Below are 21,848 nucleotides of genomic sequence, written 5' to 3'. Positions count from 1 at the left end.
AAATATGACACTCAACGTTTTTATTTTTAATAAAACTACCAAAGATTGCAATACTTTTAAAAGTGACCGGTTAAATCGTCGTGATGCGATGATTTTCAAAAAAGCGAGGGAAGAATAAACGAATTGTTTCTAGCCACGTGCTTGAACGTTACATTTTTTGTTAATCCTATAAACTTTCTGTTGTTGTCTATTTGTTTCTAGCTCCGATCAAAATATTTGCTCGGCAAATATTTGTTACCGAATGTTGGAACTCGGCGCCATCGTGGTGGCTGATTCGTTCGTTAAAAATTGATAATCCCGAAACATCGCACCTATGAAACGCCTCTCCGAACAAAAACTCACATTCTCGAGCAACCCGCGAAAAAAGGGGATCGAATAAAATAAATGCGAACAAAAGCATATAAAAAGAAAGGAATTATCGTGGAAGCGAATGAATCCCATAACACAAGGACAACAATGTACGTACATGAATATGCGAGTGAAATATTCATGAAGGTTTCGCGATGCGAAAATCCCACATAAAAATGGATTTATTAACCATTACATAGACGATATTTCAACGTGCAAATGTTTCGTCGCGATTGCACACATATTTGTTTAACGATCGACGAGACTCGAGATTTACGAACGTTTCTTCCTCGTTATCTACTTTCGTTCAGCGATTTTATCGTTTCGAAAGCGTAGAACAATAATTTTGACGTTATCGCAGCGTGTACTAAGTTGAAACACTGGCAAATATGATTCGTGAATTCTGCTTTCGGATTCCTGAGCAGAGTAGGTATGTGGTATACCATTCGTCGTCATTTCAGTTAATTAAAGTGACCTTAGGCAAACAGGATTAGTATGGTTAATTGGAAAGCTTAGTAGAACTTAGGGACAGACAGATTAGACTATCAATGCGCGTAGTTTGTAACAGAAGCATACAGCTCTCTGGCGAATCCTTCCTTGGGATTAATTGCTACGCGTTAAAATTAATAAAGTTTCTCCCATTACCTATGCTTTCAAAATGAAATATTGCGACATACGCGACAGTTAATATCGACTGGCTTGTTTAATATGAAATCTTAAAATGTTTCTTTTAACTCACTGAAATTATAAACTGTTTCGTCAACAGGAATTTCACGTTAATCTTCTCGCGGCACGACAGGAAATGAAGGTAAAGTGAAGCTTCAAAGCCTTCGCGCCCTTTGATTTCACTTTGCGATACCTTCGTTATATTATTCTTCCATCGTTTGCATATACGTTACAATCTACCAACGTCTGTATCTTTTAAACGTTTTATAAAAGAAAATCTTTCATCAAAAGCGTAAAATATAAAAGCAGAAAATCTATGAATGTTCGTATACCGAAGCGTGTGAAAGATACGTGCAGAAGTTTAACCTGTTTTACCTTCACTGAGAACGAGAAGCTTATGTTACACATTTTTTTTTTTAATTATCTGATTGTATTACTGTAACTAACTTCATTTAAGTCTATCTCCTAATTACTAATCCAAGTCGAAGATTGCCTTTCGCAATAAAAAGCCTTAAATTCAACAACATATACGTTAGCAACAAAATCCTCACGTTCATCTGTTCGTGATAAAATCTTGCGCTGAAACGAACTTGCAAAATCGTTTCTCCGCTCTACGATTCCTTCGTCATGCACGATCTTCTACCAATCACAACTCCTCCAACATTCTCCGAAAAAACCGTTTATCCATTGGAGTGGTAAGTACCGCGCGTTAAGAGACCTCGGAAACATGCCAATCGCGTCAAATACCTTGCAGATCTATTGGAAAGGGTCTACTTACCCGGAAGTGGCTTGTATGTCGACTTCCGGCCAGGAGGGTCTCCTCCGGCAGAACTTCAAAGGCGGTCGATCGCCGGAACCGGTGCTCCTTCGAAAAGAGCCAGCCCTGCGGGGCGACGTGCTGCCCGATGCGCTTCCGGCGGCGGGGTGCACTGTCAGGCCGGGGGCGGAAGTGCACTCGAGGGTCCGTCTGCGCGCCGACAACGACCGCCCATGAGAACTCGTCGCCGCTCCCGGTGGAGGCACCACCTGAATCAGTGAACAGAGATCGAGGTGTAATTAGTCGTCGACTCGGCTGCCTTTAACGTAGAAATTACGAGCGAACTGCGTCTATCCGTCTCCAAGGACAAGATAGTCGATGCGATGGTCGTTCTATGTGTCTTTATCTAGTTTCTGGATATTAATAGGAGATGATATTGAGAGAAACGAAGTTCAAGTGTGTATCGTTTAAGAACGGAAGCTTCAGACTTGGCACTGACGGATTCAACGTTTGCAGTGACGATAGTTCTGCAAACGTTAAATGGGCAGACTATGTATCTGTAGTCTGAGCTTTAGATGGCTAACAAATTACGAGAAAATGTATTTATAGCCTGCAAAAGATTCTTTATCGCTGGATGTACAAGTACTTGGTCGGAAATTCGTCGAAAGCGAGATTAGAATGTGTTCGTATGTTTATGAAGACATTGCGAGAGAATTGCGCGACAATCGTGTGTCTGGTTGTTTCTCGAGTCTTTTTACGAAGCTTGTGTGGACGATGTGGTTTATGGAGTTGGGAAAGATGCGGTTTGCGTGCGGCAAGGATAATCGAGTGGAAATTAGGTGGTTTAAACATTATAGTTGGATATTGTGGAAAGGTTAATGTAGTTTATATATGGGACGGATGGATATATTATTGAAGGTAAAATTTTGATGTAACGAGTATTTAAAATTGGATGTTGGAATATTGTACAAGGTACTCTGGACGAGTAAAGTGAACCGTTATTTAGATTGCAGATAGCAAATATTGTCACGACACGAAATTAACTTTCTCTAAGTAGTTTGTGCCTTATTTTTCCTTTTCCAATCTGACTATCTTTAGAGCGTATTAAATATTGCAATTATCTTAATGAGATTCGAGAAGATTTATTAATTAATTTAGGTACGAAAGGTAAATGGAGAAACGATGTATCGTGATCAAATATTTTTTCTTTTATGACGTCGGTAAAGATATTAGGGGGAAAAGAGCGTAAAAAGGTTATAGAAATCAAGTAGATGGAGAGAACGATGAGCGTTAAAGTAGGCGGTGAATGAAATCGGTATACGTAAATAACAACGATGCCACCGTAATAAATTTCGATGCAGTGTGCTAGTAAAGACTTTGTTTGATCCTCTGGAAATATAAGTGAAATGGAATTATACTTTGATAGTTTGACATAACTGTCGTCAATTATACCTTACGCGAAGAGACCACGTGTCCCTAACATCACGATTATTTCTTCACATACGAATACGCATTTGGTTCGTACCTCGCGAGCAAGTTTATTTGAATAATGCATAAAAAAAAAGCAAAAGTTTGCCCGTAAACCTCTCTCCGTTCGATTACACTCTACCATATTTCCACCTGACTCGGTCATTCGAAAGCACAGCGCTTATTAAAAGTTTTGACGTCCTCGTTTTTCCAACGAGGCCGCATTAGATGACAAGGGTACAAGTACAAAGTCAACTGCCCGACACGTTTATGATTCTCGCTCGATCAGACCGATGAACATGTAATCTACCCGATTGCCTCTGAAGGATACAAGGTGACAAAGAATGCTCTGAAATTAAAGATTCTTTGAACTCGAATAATTGCTAGAAAAGCGAATAAAGTTGCTAAGACATTTTATTATAATTATTATTCTAATTGTAGAATAATTGTTATGTGATTCTATCGCTCTACAGAACTATGCTATCTAGGGTTGATTAATAATTAATCATTATCGAATGGTACAATATTATTGACATGTATCGAAAGTTTATTGTATATCATACGTTCGTATCAACTTTGTAGATGCAACCAACCAAGTAACCAAGAATATTCTCTTATGAGAATTTTGAATTTTCATATTCACATGCTTGTGTCTGTACGTACATAGCGTAATAAAGCGAAGAATTTCGTTTAAAAAAAATTCCAATCAAGAAATTTCTCTTAAGAATTTCAACTTATAAGAATTCTAAAAGTCTGCGTGAGTTTTAGTTTCCCTAGACATAATTTGTCACAGAAAATAATTCTTTCATATTCTTTCATCGAAACCTCTGATACCTTTGAAACGAGCTTTAACTTTCCCTAGACATAATTCGTCACAGAAAATAATTCTTTCATATCCTTTCATCGAAACCTCTGATACCTTTGAAACGAGCTTTAACTTTTCAAAATATCTCGATACAAGACTTTTTACCGAAGCAGTGGCTACAAAAAGTATTGGCACACCGTTGTATTTATTATATTATCATTTAAACATACTAATTAATTAGATCTTATACTAAATTTCATACCATGTAGAAGCGAAACCACGAAAATGAAATGTACTACCTGATAACAAAACGCTTAATTGGAAAATAATGTTTCCAGGCACTGTATTTGCAAGGTCTCCGTTCTCCAATTTCTTATTCTCCAATTTCTTGCAATATAAAGTTTTCAAATGAATTTCTCACCTTAGGATAGCCATGAGGAGTGGATTGCTGCGCGGTGGAGTTGGTGTTTGTCGTGCCCGTGACGCTTCCGGTGGAGCCGCTTCTTCCTGACGCGCTGGTCGCGGAGTCCTCGCGGCTGAACGAGAACCTCTTCGGGCTGAGGCTCAAATTCGCGACGCTGTCGCTCACGTACTGTTGCAACGAGTTAAAGAAGCTCATCGTTGATACGCGTGGAAAAAAATCAGCTTGGCTCTAGAGTCTAAACGAAACACTGACGCGTGAGAATCAGAGCAATTGTCATCGTTTTCCTTCTGGCACGTCCGTGTTCCCGATCAACGGCTTCAGGGCGTTCAGGACGTTTAGTTCGCGGTAACTTTGCACGCATCGATCTCCAAGCGACACACGCTGGATTGGCTCGGTGATATGGGGAGGAAAGCACCTCGACCTCGGCAACTTTCACGGTTCTTTGCGTCACGATATCGATTCTGCCCCACAGCCATTTGCAATATCGTTGCTTTCTTCTTTGCGATCGCTGCGGTTCCTCGAGCGCCGAACTTAAGTCATCGTCCAACGACCGATCCTTTAACGCGTTCCTATCGATGAGCTACGTGTCTTATTTCCGTACTGGATCCGTCGCATCTGAAAGAAAAATACGAGGATTAAAGAAATCTCACGAATTTTTGTATGGGTAATCTTCTTGTCGCACGAAAATCCGCGCGTGTTATGTGAGAATAGAATTTTATTAATTGAAGGATATCAAAAACTATTACGTATACGGTATGAAATTTGACGTTTCAAAAAATAGGATCGAAGTCTCATGTTTTTACAGATTTTAACGTTAAAAGTACACCAGCATGACATTTTAATTCAGAATACCGGTACAAATAAAATTAATATATAATAAATAAAATAGGAATGCGATGATATACATGTAACTGTAATATTAAAGATTGGCAAGAATTTTGAAATTCAATAATTTTCATGTATATTGTTTTATAAAAGCGCTTCGATTTTCTCTCGCTGAATGAGGGGATAATTTCCATTGGTTGATATCTTTTCAATAACTTTCCCAGACCACGTTATACAAAAATGACGATGTTCATATAATAGAATAGGAACGTTATATTCGGACTACTTGTGTCACAGATTTTTTTATGTAAATTTAAAGTTGCATTGCTATCGTTCGATCTAGCGTAATAAATCAAGAATAATGTAAATATATATATATATCATGTTTACATATAATACTACATTAAATACTAGATGTTAGAGCTGTCTTAATTATTGCACCAACAGAAACGTAGGTACATCGATTAGAAGTAATCTTCGATCCTGCAAATTAAGATTAAAGTTACAATTCAAATGAAACATTATTACAAAGACTGCAGTGGATGAAAATCTATGGCGAGTGGGTGACTCGATGTGATAAAGTAAGAGATTAACTGTTCTACATACGCGTACGTTAAAACCGCAATATAACTTCCGCTTAATTTTGAAAGCAAGGAGATAGTTAACGATGTGGTTTCTACATATTGTAAAGCAAGTTATCATCTCGTAACTTAACAGCAATTTGTAGTTGTTGTCTCAGTTCACTGGTTCACTCTTTCTTACTTATTTACATAGTTCAAATTTCGAAAAGGAACTGTTTAAACAGATATCGATTATATCTGCTTACGTAAGACATCGTCTTTCTCGCGATCGGATATCGATGATCGTCAAATTTCGCCGTTTTCCTTCAATTCGTTCGATCGACTCAAAACGTGCAATTTTGTTATTGACATCTACAGAGATTGCGAAACGAGTGTTCGCAGTCTGAAGAAGGCTTTTCGAAGCGATAAATCGCGTCTTTGTCTTACTTTGTACCACGTTGACGAATTGGCGACACTTCGAAATGTTCGAAATATTATTAGAAAGTTGCTGGATAATAGGGACGGTGAATGTGCTTTTAGAGGTTTGGGCAAATGAAATGGCAACCCGTTACATTTCCGTTGCGGTTTCGTCGGTATACGTGAACGCAATGACGGTGAATCTGGTAAACATCGATCGTTAGTTATGGCTATCGAACGATGACTCGATCGAATGGTGGTCGTAAACATTTTATGAGAGAAAATGAATCGTTCGATGAACATTGTAGATCGAGAATTCGAATTATTAATGATGTTCGAAAGCTAATGAATATCGAGGAAACGTCGGAATATAAAAACAATTAAACAAGAAAGCTTAAACGAAAGTTTGGATTAATAATAATTTGAATGATACAGATCGTGAGAGCTGCAAAATAATTTATATATTAAATATATTATTTCTTTGTACATTTTCTATGTAATTCTTTTTTATCGCGTTTCGTTCTTACAATGAAAAAAGAATGATAAACTTAAAGGGCGAAGGAGTTTGTAACTTTTTTTTTAGCAAATACCGACTATCGTACCATTTTTCAAAGTTTTCGTGTCTATTTAATTTGTCAAACCTTGACACGAACGAACTGTGAGTTTCGAAACGTTACACGGTTACGCGAGAAACAGAATTTCATTAATTGGGTTGGTCGATAAATCGATTTTCTATGTCAGTATTGAGGCGAAATGAAAAATGACAAATTTTGACATGGAGCTAGATCATGATTTGTTCCGATAGAAATAAGACGAAAAGAAAAAGAACGCTCGTCTTAAACGTAGGAAATATTTTATTACGCAGCAATGGGGAACTATATGATTATAGAATATTTACTATACGTATACGCGTATGCGTGGATCAATACATTCCTGCAATCATTGTGAAACTGCAGTTCTCCGTCACGGGGCTGATTAAATGAATTTCACTTCGAACGAATTGAAATTTATCGGAATTCAAACAATGAACATTTGAAGGCCTGCTTTTTCATTTGCGAGGACGCGTTATGCTTCTTGTGAAAAGTGGCGAAATATAGAGTCTATAGCACTGATGAGTGCTACAGGTTTCACATTATGATCTTACGTTCGTTCGTATAATTTCATTAAATTTCAATATTCTTATTGCAAGTCTCTTGATAATATCGCAGCAAAGCTTGGGATAAAGTGTCGAATATCGAATTGTAAGTATTAAAGAGGATATGTTAGAATATTATTTCAGATATAGATATCAACAATCTGAATAAATAGAAATAGAGATAGAAATAGAAAACTTAGAAAGCAATCTGAAAAATATTACGAGTTTCTATGATCAAATGGAAAATAATACGCTTTTAAAATGTCACAAATACAATTACTCCCGTAACAAATACTAGATCAAAGGAACTTTAAGTGAAAATCTCTATGATAAAAATCAAGTTTCAAGCGTTTGCATCTTTCGGAAGAAGATAACGTTATTTATCAAAACGTAGCCAATAAATCTCTTTCTCTCTCTCTCTCTCTCTCTCTCTCTTTGCTCACATTGTCCCACCGATGCGACGATAAAACCTACATAGAAAAAGGATATTGCAACTTTAGTTACTTCACTGATTAATCGTTTAATTTAATTTCCTCGCCGCTCCTTATTTTTCAGCTTATTAAAGACAGAAATTGAATTAATTAACATTTTTCTAATTCTCAGATGAAACATTCCCCAGCGTTTATATCATTCTATACATCTATCTAGTTAGTAGCTTACTTTTTCACTTAAAAAAAGACTGAAATGAAACTGATTAAAGTTTCATCGATGTTTAAAGAATCTTATCCGATCTATTTGTTATATAACATTCTGTACATTCGTTAGAACGTTATTTATACAAGTTAACAACTTTCGATTATAGCTTTTTCAAACGTATCTTCATTACTCTCGTTGGTGGTTTCGCGCACGTTACGCGCGAAATTCGCTGAACAATTTCGCAAATACATCGAGAGATGAAATCCACGAGCGTTCCACGAGTGCTTCTTGTGGCGTGTCGCAATCCTGTCGACGCTCCACGACCGCGATTAATTAACCCCTTAATCGATACTGCTTCGAGATCGTCTACGATGTCGCCGCACCCCATGGATATTAGTTTCTTGGGATTTTCCGAGGCTAACAAAGGAGCTTCCCTTGACAACAACTTGCGTTAAAATTAAGTCGTCATTGGAAACTCCTTGGATATCGTTGCACACGAGTATCGATGAATAATTATAGCTTTTCTCGAGCAATTCATTTTTTAAATGGCTGGACGAAAGAAATGCATGGATCCCTTTGTGGACTTGGACATTTGTAAATTTAAAAGAGAACGTTGCGTGATATACACGCGGTCCTAGTCAAAACTTTTAGCAGCGGAAACATAATATTTATAACATCTATAATATAAAATTTATAAAAAGTCTATAAGATTCGTTAATATAAAATGTTTAATTCCAGCAAGGAATAAAATTATGTTGAGAAAGTCTTTATAATTAAGTAAGTAAATGAGTCAATATTTCGCGAAAAGGCACGAAACTCCTGAAGATTGCAAAACTTCATGGAAATTTCAGTAATTTCAAATGTTGTAGAATTTCTAGTAGTCTTAACAAACACATTCAAAACCATGGAGGCCTTTGAACTTTAAGGATTCATGGAACTTTAATAACTCGAAAGATCAAAATTTCGAGAAGTTCAGGCAGTATAAAGTACTTAAGGATCCCAAGAAGTTGTAGAATCTTGATGAACTCTAAAATTTATGAAATTTCTATGTCGCATTAGGTTTCTTCGGTCTAAACCTCCAACTTTGCCACGTGGAAAGGAACTAAGATTCTTAAGACCAAATCCTATAGACCTTAAATCCTCGCATCGATATTATCGAGTTTAAGTATTATTTGCAAAAACTGTGGTACGTACATCGCAAACGCTAATTTCTTTATAGATTTTCTAGTACCTAATTGTTATTATTCTCGGTAGTTCGCTGCTTCTGAAATTCCAATATTCAAGATACCATACACTCACTGCGAGACTAATTTAAAACGCGTTTGCAATCTCGAAATCGTGACATCCAATTTGAACTGTCGTAATCTCGTGGTATTTTCACCGTATCACTGTAAGATAGTGACATCTCGGTTCTTTAATAACTAAAGTAATAAAACTGATTAAGCGAACTTTTGTTGATTAACTGCGCCGCTCTAAATATACGGTGTCGTGAACGATTATAATCTCAACGGAATTTTGTAAATTTTTCATAATATCGGAACAAAGGTTGACAAAATCGTTTATACGATTTCGTATTACAATATAAGACAAAACTGAAGATACAACAAACAAAAATTCTCTTCTTTTGAGATCAGGAGGAAATTAACCTGAACTGTTTGTCTCACGACGGATTGAAACAAACGGGTCTTGTACTGTATACGCACGTCACGATATTCATCGATGTAACTCCTAAACGATAACGTTCAATTTATGTTTAAAAACTACTGCGTTTCGATACACGATATTTCGCTTTTTCTATACTTTTTTCGTAAAATACATATATCTACGCAAGAGTTATCGATTGTTACAAATCTATTGTGCTACAACCCCTTCTGCCCCTTTTACAACCGAAAATGTTACTCGTTCGACGCGTGCATCAGTCGTCGGCAATTCGTGCCGGAGAAACGAACGTCCGGTCGATGTGGAACTGAGTTTAACGAGTTTCGCTACAATCTACAAAATATGGTAACAGAAGGAAAAAAGCATTCTACTTTGTCTTTCATTAGCCGGAAGAAAAAAGCGTGTTCCCACAGGGATCAGTGAAACTTTGAACGAATCCGTAGACAGTGAGCGAAACAAACGACGAAATGTAATTTGTTTATCATTGAGTGGGATACAGACTTTAACGGAACCAACTTCATTAAAACTTTCTCCGATGATTCTCATATACAGTTAAGTCGCGTTAATAAACACCAACGAGAGATTTGGATCTCTGGAATGGAAACCAGAGACATTATCGTGTTCCATCCTTGACAAGTTAACAATTTGTTAATATCTAGAAGAAAAGTTTGTTACTTTATTGTGGTGCATATACGTATCAATAATTACTGGAGCATAAAACGGATCGATATTTCATAACGATTGTTAAAGATACATCTGGGATGTAGTTATCCGACAATGTATCGTTGTAGGTAGTTACACCTAAAGTTAGTTTTCTAGGTTATTCGTTATACCTTTTATACGCTTTAAAATAATCGATACACGTAATTGTGATTTTATAGGAAAAGAAAGACTCGAAGAGTAGAATACGATACTTCGTAACAATTCGCTTTAAATTCTATTTACTTCGAAGAAAAGTAAGAAATCATTAAATTAAATTTATTCGAATCGAGCGGAGTTAATATCATATATCGGTGTAAAGATTGCGCAATTAGATTCGTTTCGTTGGAACGAAAGTACACGAAGAGATAAAATTTGGTGCAGGAACACATCGCTGCCGGGTCTGTTTATTATCGATCCACATCTCTAATTCAAACATTTGTCAGGACTTTTTTACTAGCGATCAACATCATATTTTTCGAGTTTACGTTAATTTTTAGACAATTCGTGTTACTCGAGCTGTCCGCTTTTCGCATGAATTCGTTTTAGATCTTCGAATGATATTAAATAAAACTCGAGTGACGTTCTATGAAATTGTACATCGTTCGAACGACGTGTTCGCTATCGAACGCTTAAACGCTTAAATAAAATATTCATGCACACATACGTTTATAGTATCCATACACGTGTAATATACACACATTTAAAACTGTTAATGCGTTTACTTTAAAAAGAATATCGGTCAAATAAATAGAAGATAGTGCAATAAAAAATAGGAATATTTTGTCAATTCGATAAATAGAACGCCGCGGTAAAAGAGTAATTTTATAATTAACGATAAAAATAACGATATTTTCAGTTGGTTTGGTCAATGCAATATGAATACTAATTATTGATAAATTACATTTATATATACATGTCGGAGATGAAAGGAAAACCGGAGCCTTCCCTTTGCAATGTTGGGAAAGTCCTCTAATGCTTTAGCCTAGATTTTATCATAGCTGTAATTAAGCAATTGTTGTCATTCGATCTGATTGTAATTGTTCGAGATTTGTGATAGCGAGATTGGGCTCGAGATGACAACTGGTCGCCGAACGTAGCCACGGTCACGGGATGGACGTTTTGCCTGACGGAGGTGTGGAGTGGTTGTATGGTTCTCCCTAGAAATGTGGTTGTGGCGGCATACGGCCTCAAGAACGGGCCTAGGCACATGGGATTGTACCTCGGAGGTGTCGATATAATGGGACACACGTTGTATTAATAATCAAACTCCAGGCAGAAACTGCTTAGCAACGGCGATTGGAACTTTCTCGATGCTTCCAACGAGTATATAACGAACAAATGCGATCGTACAGCGAGAAAAATTTCCATCAGTTTATTATTCGTGCGATCGCCTTGGAGAGTGACACATCGAGCAGTTTATACCGAGCGTCTCAGCGATCGTATTTTGTGCCTAAAATTATTCTACGCATAGTAAAGAGTTATCCCGTTGACCGTGGATTCGTTTGAACCAAGAACATTGTTAATAGCGTTCATTAAACTCGTTATTCGTTAAACTTATTATTCGTAAAACATATTATTCGTTAATCTTGTTATTCGTTAAACTTATTATTCGTTAAACTCAATATTCATTATACTTTGTAAAAGTCTTGTATATACGTGTAAATATAATCTCTGCTTCGTAAAACGATGGCTAATCCAAACGAAGAATCGTTAGGCGCCCTAAATTCTAATGTTAACCCGACAAACATATATGTATCTACATCAGTCAGGCGAAAAAGAAAAAAGAAGGAAGAAAAGGAGAAAAATATGGCAGGATTTCGGAGCATCGTCGTGTCGAGCAAAGATAATAAGATTGCGAAGATAATTGCTTTCGAGAGAGTTTCACAGAGCCATCGATGAAAATGGCGTTTTCACCGACACGGCGCCCATCCCTTCCGATTCCCATCGTTTCTTCCTTTTCGCGATATCCTAAAACAATAATTGCCCCGGGAGCTCGTTTCCTGCCAAGTGTATCCTGCCGTGAGTTTTACAAATTTATCACACAACAGGGAACGCTAAACAAGAAGAAGAGAAAAAGGGACAGGAAAACGATCTCTGGGGTAGATTAAAAGCTCTTTCCTCCGATACAATTCCGTTTGTATGTCTCCAGTTTTTCTTCATCGTAATTCCGGTTAAAAACGTAACGTATTAGGTGACTGTTATTGGTTTTGATGTATTTTCAAAAAAGTAAATATTCAGAAAATACGGTGGAATTAAATGAATATTTGGAGTAACAATTTTAAAAAATCGATTTGAGTACATGCAGATAATTATCCATTAAATTTGTAGCATCGCTGGACACTGTTTGATGTTTGTATATAATATTTGTTGGAAAATGAATACTCGATCGACACTGTATAACGTTCTTTTGTAACGTATCTTTATTCTCTAAGCAACGAATTACATTACTAATTACATTAAGCTGAAATGCATCAGACAGTGAAAACGATACTTTCAATTCGGATAAACGTGACGAAGAGATTGCGTGGTGGAGTTAATACCGATGTAATCCTATTTTGTCTAATTCCGCTACAAATCATTTGTCCAGATACTGTGTCGAAATTATCTATCGGTTCCTGCTTAATAAATCGTGCGATGTAATGAACGAGTCGTTTGTTTTCTGGACAGGGACGTAATTGACGTTCCAATACGATACAAATTCATCAGCTCGAAGTCGACGACCTTGCATTAAGTAAGAACAATAAGGAAGCCAAAAAAGGAATTAGCCTGTGAACTATCCAATTTATACTTGCTTAATTCTGCTAATAATTTTCATTATTATCTAGATATTTATATTCTCGAAATTTTAATTCTAATAACACAATCTTTCAATCAAATATGCTAACGACGAAATATTTAAAAAAAATCGGTGAAGGTAACTAACGTTAATCTGTCGTAACCGTCTTATCCTAAGTCCCTCTTCAAAGAGAACGCTACGAGAATGCTACTCAATCGCAATTAGTAACTCGAAATCACATAATGGAAACGTTGTTTCTAAAGATTCTGGTTTCACATTGGAGAAGACGAGGATATCTTTCGGTGGAAAGATCGTAAGAAACGGCACTAGCTTCAAAATATATGACTAACTCGATGATTTCGTTATATCTCTGAAAAAAGCTTCGTTTCTCTATTATTAACAAATATTATTTTACTATTACGAGATAAATGTCTTCCTAACCTTCCACCTACAGATAAATAAATGAAAAGGAGCACTCGCAGGTGTCACGCTTCCTGTCGTTCCTTTCACGTAGAATTTTTCAGAAAATTGTTCTAGATATGCAACTGGAAGGTGAAAGAAGACTACGTAGAAGCAAGAGTAATATTAACGAAACAATTGAAAGCGTTGTTTCCGCGGTACGACAACCGGAAATTTCATAGACTGAAAAAGAAGCCGAATAACCAGCGACCGTAAAGCTTCTTTGCAGGGTCTCGAGCGAGTCTCACTTTCTCGTCTTTGAGCAGGCTCGATGCTTCGAACAATTTTAACTTCTTCCTTCTCGCATCCTCTCGCTTCTCCAGAGGCTCCATCGATCATTTGCTGCCCGACACGCTAAATAAATCGCGATACTCGCGAAGGTGTTTTATTTACTACTGTAGTTGTACACTTTGTGTCTACGGATTGGCCATTAGAGATTCACGATGTTAAGGCCGTGACGATACTCGAATGTTAATATTTAAATTTTGCACTGATTTTGGCAAGCAAGTATTTTAAAAGGACGTTTAAAATAAAACTAAAGCGAGAAATCGCGCAATGTCGTCTGATAATAGATTAATAAATCATTCAATAAGAATCTTTTCATATTTTGTTTAGATTTGAGATTATAAATATTTTAATTTTTATTGTTATAAAATTATGTTATAAAAATATGTAAAATTATATATATATAATTAATATGTAAAAATATATAAAATTATGTTATGTTAAAAATATCAATAAAATATTGTTATATTTTATTGATATTTTTAATGTTAGAGAAATACATTGGATCGAAAATGACTGAAAAAAAGTAGCAGGTTAAGAGAGTTGCGATTTGTAACCTGATTTGTTCGATTTTGAGTAACATCGGTGTTTGTAAATGATCGATTGCTCGAAATTTGATCAGACGTTTGATTTCATTTTATTCGTAATTATTTTAGTGTAACATGTCTATCGTCGTAGAATATCTAATTTTGTATTATCCTAAGAAAGAAGAGTAACACGATCCTTGAACATTAGCTTCGTGTTACGAAATATTCTCTTTGTATTACGAATATCCTGATTTTCAGCGGGTGTATTTGAAAATTTAAGATATGTAGAATATGGAAACATCGAATATACGGTTAGGTAAGCTTTCTACTACGAATTTTTATAGTAACGAAAGAATACGGTATAATAGAGATTACGTATAAAATTATTTTAAAAAGGAAATTGAATCTACCAGGATGTTACGATTTATCGAATGAATTTCAGAGCTTCAATTCGCAGAAAATTTCCTATGATTATATGTAACGTTAAATGCATAGTCATCGAAAATAACACATGACGTCATAAAATATACGCAACTCGTACACATCAATTAATTTCGATATTTATAATAGCGGCCGTACGGGCTTTACGTAATTTTCTACTAAAACCGATCCGAGCCGACAAGCGAAATGCATTAAATAACATTCATTAAGGCCAGTCTTCGCACGCTTGTCGAAAATGCGCAGCTACGAATAATTGATTTGCACCGTTTGACTGGTTTAGGGAAAAAAGGAAAACGTCGGTGATATTTGAACACGTTATTGATTCGATGTTATCGATATCGAATAGATCCAAGATATCTGCTACGAAAAGTGCCTATGTAGAGACGATTATAACGACTATATTACAACCGGATGTTGAATTATTATCTGCAGAAATTCCACGTGTCGTATCGATTATTTTCTTGTAATCGAAAAAATATCTCTGATGCGAAACAAACGTTTCAGAATGTATTTATTTATTTAATTATTTACGCGATAGATCCTTCGAAACAAAAATATATAATGTAAGGGAAAAATATACGTACGTATATGTACAGAAAAGAAGAAAAAAGATAAAAAAGAGAAAGATAGAACAAATTAAGATAGATCGCGTGTACGATCAGCAACGAATTAAACGTTTACGCTATTTCTGCGACGAACATACCAAGCGAAACCGATATTTGAATATATTTGAATGTATCGAATATCCAAGCGACAGCGGAGAAGGCACCAACCAATTTTCCCTGTTTCGCGTACGCCGCTTCCAATTAATCTCTTTTCCAAACGATTTCGAACCGGGAATCGCCACGAAAAACCTACAAATTCGAACATTTCAAATTTCAACGTGGAAATACGACGCATATAATTAACCGGAAGCACTAGGAACTGTTCCAAATTATCTCATCGAAACTCCGTTACACGTTCTCTGAATCATCGATTATTAGATCGTAAAAGTTCCCACGCATAACTCGCAATTAATTTGTCAAGTCGGTTGCAGACTTAATTAACAGGTGCTCGTGGGCGCGGTGAATTTTGCGCAATTGGCACGAGAGTAGAACGACTTTCGAATCGAGACAAACCGTCTTCCGTCACGATCACTCTCGAGTCTTGGCAAATTAACATTTGCTTTGCAGACCTCCCTATGATAACTTTCCATCTTCGAAGCTTGCGACGTTACGTTAAGATTTCAAGATTAACGAGATCGGCCAAATATTAATATAGCTTTATGAAATTATTGCGTAAAACGAGGTATATTGAGTGTAAAATCCGTTGTATTTAGTGCTACGTTGAATATGTTAATGAAGCTAACATGCATAAATATACATGCATAAATATAACATAAACATGGCATAAATACACCATAAATCTAGCAAATATAAAGCATAAATTCATAAATTCGTAAATAAGGAACATAATATAAAATAGAAAAGTACATAGCTAAAAAGTAAAGAGTGGATAATATTATATGTGAACGAAGTAGAAATGAAAGGATGAGAAGAAAGAAAAGAAATCGTTCGAAAATTTGAAGATTCAAAAGGTTAAAGATCGGAGAAGTTGAACATTTGAATATCGCAAGATCTACGCGTACGATTTTAGGAGTATTATACATTATTAGAGTGGCTAAATCGAATAAGTATTCGTTGCTTCTACAAATGAATTCTAAGATTTGGAATAAATAATTATCAGCTTTATTCGAACGAGGAATCACGTTAGAAATTGCGAAAATATTCAAAATTATTCAGATTGAACATTTATGGAAATAATATCGGATTCCAGTCACGGTATATCGGATCTGAACCAATAAAAAAACGGAGGATCGAGATTCTGATTTATAATCTTTTCGCACGTAAAGTAAGAAAAATATCTCGATTTTCTAAAAAAAAAAAAAAAAAAAAAATAACCCAGAAATTCTTTGACTGTATACAGGATATTAGCAGCGTTACTAAATTACCAAATTATTCCAGCAGAATATGAAAACAGCGTCGTCGAATTAATTATACGTTTATACTACTGCCAATTTTGTGGGGCTAATTAGAAGCTATCTCACTGTTGATGCGAATAATTAATCGATGACAGCGTACCAGTTATGACAGTTGTTTAGTGCTAATCATTATTTAGGTCAAACTATGACTCTGTTTGTACGTATGATGTGATGGTCAAATTCGTTAAAGCGAGACCTCGTTTCTTGCTTTAGCTTCTTTCGTTGTTCTCGTTACTGGAGTAAAACCGGTGCTTTAACGAGTATTTGTATCAACTGACTCTTTATCGCTTCGATAATTATTCGTTCAAAGACGAAAATAATATTGCCCCTAATACTAAATGGATTAGAATACTAAATGAGGCCATTTTTCAAGTCAGTAACGAGCAACGCTAACGGCAAAATTTCTTCGTAATAAATCACCCACCGTTTCTTAAGTCAACTTCTTCAAACTTAAAATAGCTCTGTCTACTTTCCATATACATATATCGCTGCATCGAAATCGCCATACAATTACCAGATATAAATCATTTACGACGTAATTTCTAATATTTATCAAGCGAAACTACCCACCAATTATTGACGCGGTCTGATATTCTTTTTGCCATATCTAAAATCGAAATTACACGTTCAGCGTTATTCCAACTTTACTGCAGTAAATTTACCTTCCGTTCAAATGCCAGTCGTTCGATGCATTAAACATTTTACAATTTCGTGTAAAATACACCGCTAACGATCGTGTAATATTTACCGTGAAATAAAAATTCAGGATAGGCTACACCCCACGATAATTGTGCTCACTCGGTGAAAATTCAACTTTCAACCGGTAATTGTCCCAGTAATTTCGCTGGCGGAATCGATATTTTTTGCCCAGCAAACTTTTAACTACGGACGCCGCTTAAACCGGTCGTTGTTCCCGCACTTTATAACCTGCTCTCTCTTCCACTTCTCCTCTCTGGCATCCTCCCCTCGTCCATGGCACAAGGAAGTCAATTCCATTAGAAACTCGCATCTCCGACAGAAGTACTACCTATTTTATCCGTATCTTTACGAGATGCCAAAAAATCTTTAGGCGCCGCTACACAACGCCAAACATTCTGGCACATTTGCGTTTTGAATCGTATCCAAGATCGCGATCGAGCTAAGAAGAGACAACGCGTAACCGAAAATAATTACCTCCTTCAATGTAGGCTTTTTTTCAGCGGAAGAAGAGTAGCCGGATAATGAAACAATGGAGGAATTTGCAAGATCGACGAGGGTTGAGCAACAGTTGTAATATAGGGTTTACGAGGGTCGTTTAAAACGTGCTGATAAATTTGTAACAGTTATCCGAGTTATCTGAGCACCGTAGCAAGAATTGAAATTTACTGTTAAATGGGTTGGGTTGAATAAATTTCGCGATATCGACTGGATATTGTTGTATAATATCGTTGAAGGGAGCGTTATGCTAATCTTACGTTAACGCGATATTTGATTTGTGATCATTTTTGGGAAATTTAAATTATCGAGTTCTTTGTATCGTCGCGGCTCCGATAGGGAATCCTACGGATTTACTTAGTACCGTTTTTCTTTCAAGTAGATCCTATAACATCGTGAAATTTATAAAGTCCGTGCCGTCGAACTTTTGTTTTGCGTTATTTTCTTTCTTCTGTAGCGTGTAGCAAGCTTCTACGAAATAATTATTATTCCAACAAGTCGATAAAACAATTCGTAAGCTGTTTTATTTACGTTTTCCAACGATATCACGTTTATTCAAATTTTACGCTGCTTATTATTTCGCTGCTCGATCCTTAATAAATGAATAAGATTAAGCAACAGCGAGAAAACTGCACGAAATATATCCTAACTACGATAAACAATTTTTTAATTCCATCGCGTCGTACTCTACCGTATAACGATACTTCGCCGCGTATTTTTCCAAGGATTAACAAGAATCGTGAGATTTTTAGATTGTTTCAAACAATTTAGCGAAAGAGAATTTCAAAATTCTCGGGTAACGCTTCCAAGCAACTCGCGATCTATATCGTTAAATCGCTAAACGATCGAATTTTCCTCTGTCAGGTTAACGTTTACGATAAACGCCAAAATGCAATTGGTTATAATTCCCGTCGAATATTCGTTTCTCTCCTTTGACATAGGCGACGTGTGAAATATTACCGCAGAAAAATTGCTGAAAAGCCCTAATATGAAGGTATGGCGGGGCGACGCATCATTAATGATTGGCTTTATTCAGCCAGGAAATTACATTCTGCACGAACATTTTGTTGCACCTCGACGCGACACGTGTCAATGTGATACACGTACCGAACCGGACCGCTGAAACCGAGTTATTTCGCTCGATTGCCCGTACCGTTACGCACTGCATTGCAGGCCCGTGTTTCACCCACGCGTCGCCATTTTTATCAACTTTTTCTCTTCGCTAAATATTCTCTGCTTTATAGCCTGATTCATATTTTCCATCGACAAAAAATGCCTGCGGGCTTCGCGTGCTACGCGAAACCTTTTTCGCGTATGCTCGTGCACGTGATACGTTTCTTAACCTTTTCAACTCGATGTTGCGTCATACGCAATATCGTACCTTAAAAATGATCGATTATAGTGGTATTCACACACGATTGTATTTATTATTACGTACGAATTAATTACGGCCAAGTATATTAAATTTTGTACTTAATTTAATAAAAACTCGATACTACGAAAATGAGAAATGCTTCATCGAGAAATAAGGACATTTGTAAATATCTTTTATAATCGCTCTAACTAACCGATAAATACATCTATTCTCGAAAAAATTGGCTTCTTTTAATAAGTTGTTTCCCTCGGAAAAAGATGTCCCTGTTACTAAAGATTAATTTATCTATTAACTTGTCTATCGATAAAAATATATTTCCCCAAAGCCTAAGAAAGATTCGACTCTAAAAGAATTAACGTTATAACGTTATTCGATCTAGGTAAGTATTGAGGATAAAACGTACAGAAATAGATGTGGGCGTGTTGCGTTTTCATTGGATCGTTTGTTTGCAATGCGGAAACAACGGGGTATAAAGGGTAAAGGGGATTGGAGACAGGGGCGAGTTGATAAATGATTTTGGTAGAAACGTACGTGAAACTGGAAGCTAACCAAACGTTGTTAATTGGTCCGAACTTGTCTCGATTCTATATATACCGTTTGTGTGTGCTGTTTGTCATATCGTACCTGTGACATCTGGCGTTGAATTTTTATCGATATGGGACACCAATTTTTTGATCGCTTCGAATGGTTTTTCGGTTGACACGTATTGCACTTACCGAGATGTGTATTTGAAGCAATATAATACGTGGCTAGAATTAAAATTATCCTGTCCTCTACTAGTGACTAACACGATTCCATCATATATTGACAAAGATTGTACACCGATAACAGATGTTCTCTCTCGTCGGCGATAACGCAAGACTAATCCTATAAAAGTGATAAATTTAGTCGTGTCTTGAACGAAAAGAAAGGAAGCAATAAAAACATATAATACTAAAAGTCTTCTTAAAATAACTTCGTTTATATCTCGTTATTTTTGGATCTCTTTATAAAAAAAAAAATTCCCAATTCGTGTCCTACAATAATAATGAAAATAATTATGTAATTCATTGGCATTGGTATTAACAAGCCCGTCGGAACGACGTGTTTCAGATTTTCTTTCTCTACAATTTCTGAAAACAGGTATTTCTGGTATTTCTGCCAAAATGAATATTGATTTTCAATCGGATAGAGGCCTAATTATATAATACATAGATCCAACTATTTTAATTGATATCCTCTGAATTATATAACATATATACATATAATGATATCATTTATATAACAAATAGAATGTTTAGGTATCGATAGTTCCTGTGTCGAAAGAAAGCATTTCCATATATTTTCCAGCATAAAATCATATCGTTCTATTTTCCTTTCTAAAACGTGTAACGTCTCTTTGATTCCGATTTTCCATTTCGCGCGAATCCAACAAAGATGCGATCGTAGGAGTTTGGCAAAGCGGTTAAATATTCGCGCAGGGTCTTCTCGGCAAACGTTCCGGACGGAGAACGCTTTTGATTCGTGCGCCGCGCCGGTCGACTTCGACGAGGTAACACGGCGCAATAATAAGTTAGCCACGGTCGAAGTATCATTAACGAGCATTGGGCCGCTACGCCGGAAAATTACATTCCCAGCGAGCACTTTACCGCTTCGAGCGAGCCAGCGGCACACCTATCGATGACACGGCCCAGAAATTGTTTCGTTCGTGACACAGAAGCTAACGAAACGCTGCTACAATAGCTTTCTGTGCTCGCGTCAGACACGATTGCACGCTTCTGCGAGCGTGAGTCGCTTTCAGCGCAATTGTGCGCGAAATATTTGAAGATAGTACTCTGTCTTGTTCTATACGCTTAGCCACGTTTGGAGCAAACCGTATTTTCAAACCTTGGTGATTTATATTTTAGCATTTTTGCTATTTACCTGGAAAAAGTTAACGATAGAATTACGAATTTTAATTAGTTCGACGTTGAATGTAAAGTCATTTTCGTTCGACGCGTGAGTGAGTCGGTTCCCGTGCAATTGTCCGTGAAATATTTGACAAACTTTTTCGTTTCGTTCAATAGTATATAACTATGGCTACGGTAATTGGTATTTTAATTATTTTAATTATTTTAATTATTTTAATATTCGTTTCGCTTCGCTGCCATCAAAATTCATATTACAGCAGTTTTATGAAACTCGATATAGGAAAATGAAAGTTCTATCCTGTTCCTAAATTAAAAAATTCATTTTCTTTTAATTACGAACTTCGTGTTGTACGAAATTGCAATGATTCGTAGATTTTCTCTTATATTAAAGAAATAAGATATCGTGGTAGAGGCTGGTAGTAACTTTTAAGTAAATTAGGATGTTTCTTCTGCGATCTTACAATGTTAAGACCATGTCACA

At 36.3% G+C, this 21,848-nt stretch overlaps 1 protein-coding gene across 3 annotated transcripts in view; it reads right to left on the bottom strand.

Annotated features, from left to right (window-relative positions):
- unc-13-4A (BAI1 associated protein 3) overlaps positions 1-21,848 on the bottom strand; it is a 123,912-nt gene that overhangs the window by 72,263 nt on the left and 29,801 nt on the right. For all 3 annotated transcript variants that reach the window (XM_069116978.1, XM_069116989.1, XM_069117000.1), the window contains exons 2-3: positions 4,465-5,082; positions 1,793-2,040 (exon numbers count right to left, since the gene is read on the bottom strand). In XM_069116978.1, coding sequence (XP_068973079.1) covers positions 1,793-2,040; positions 4,465-4,662 — 446 coding nt within the window. In that variant the 5' untranslated portion in view covers positions 4,663-5,082. The remainder of the gene's footprint in view (positions 1-1,792; positions 2,041-4,464; positions 5,083-21,848) is intronic.

This window comes from Bombus flavifrons, chromosome 1 (assembly GCF_040668555.2).
Source record: "Bombus flavifrons isolate JBK064 chromosome 1, iyBomFlav1_principal, whole genome shotgun sequence".
NCBI lineage: Eukaryota > Metazoa > Arthropoda > Insecta > Hymenoptera > Apidae > Bombus > Bombus flavifrons.
The sequence above is the reverse complement of the archived record's forward strand: the minus strand, read 5'-3'. Positions and strand labels throughout refer to the sequence as shown.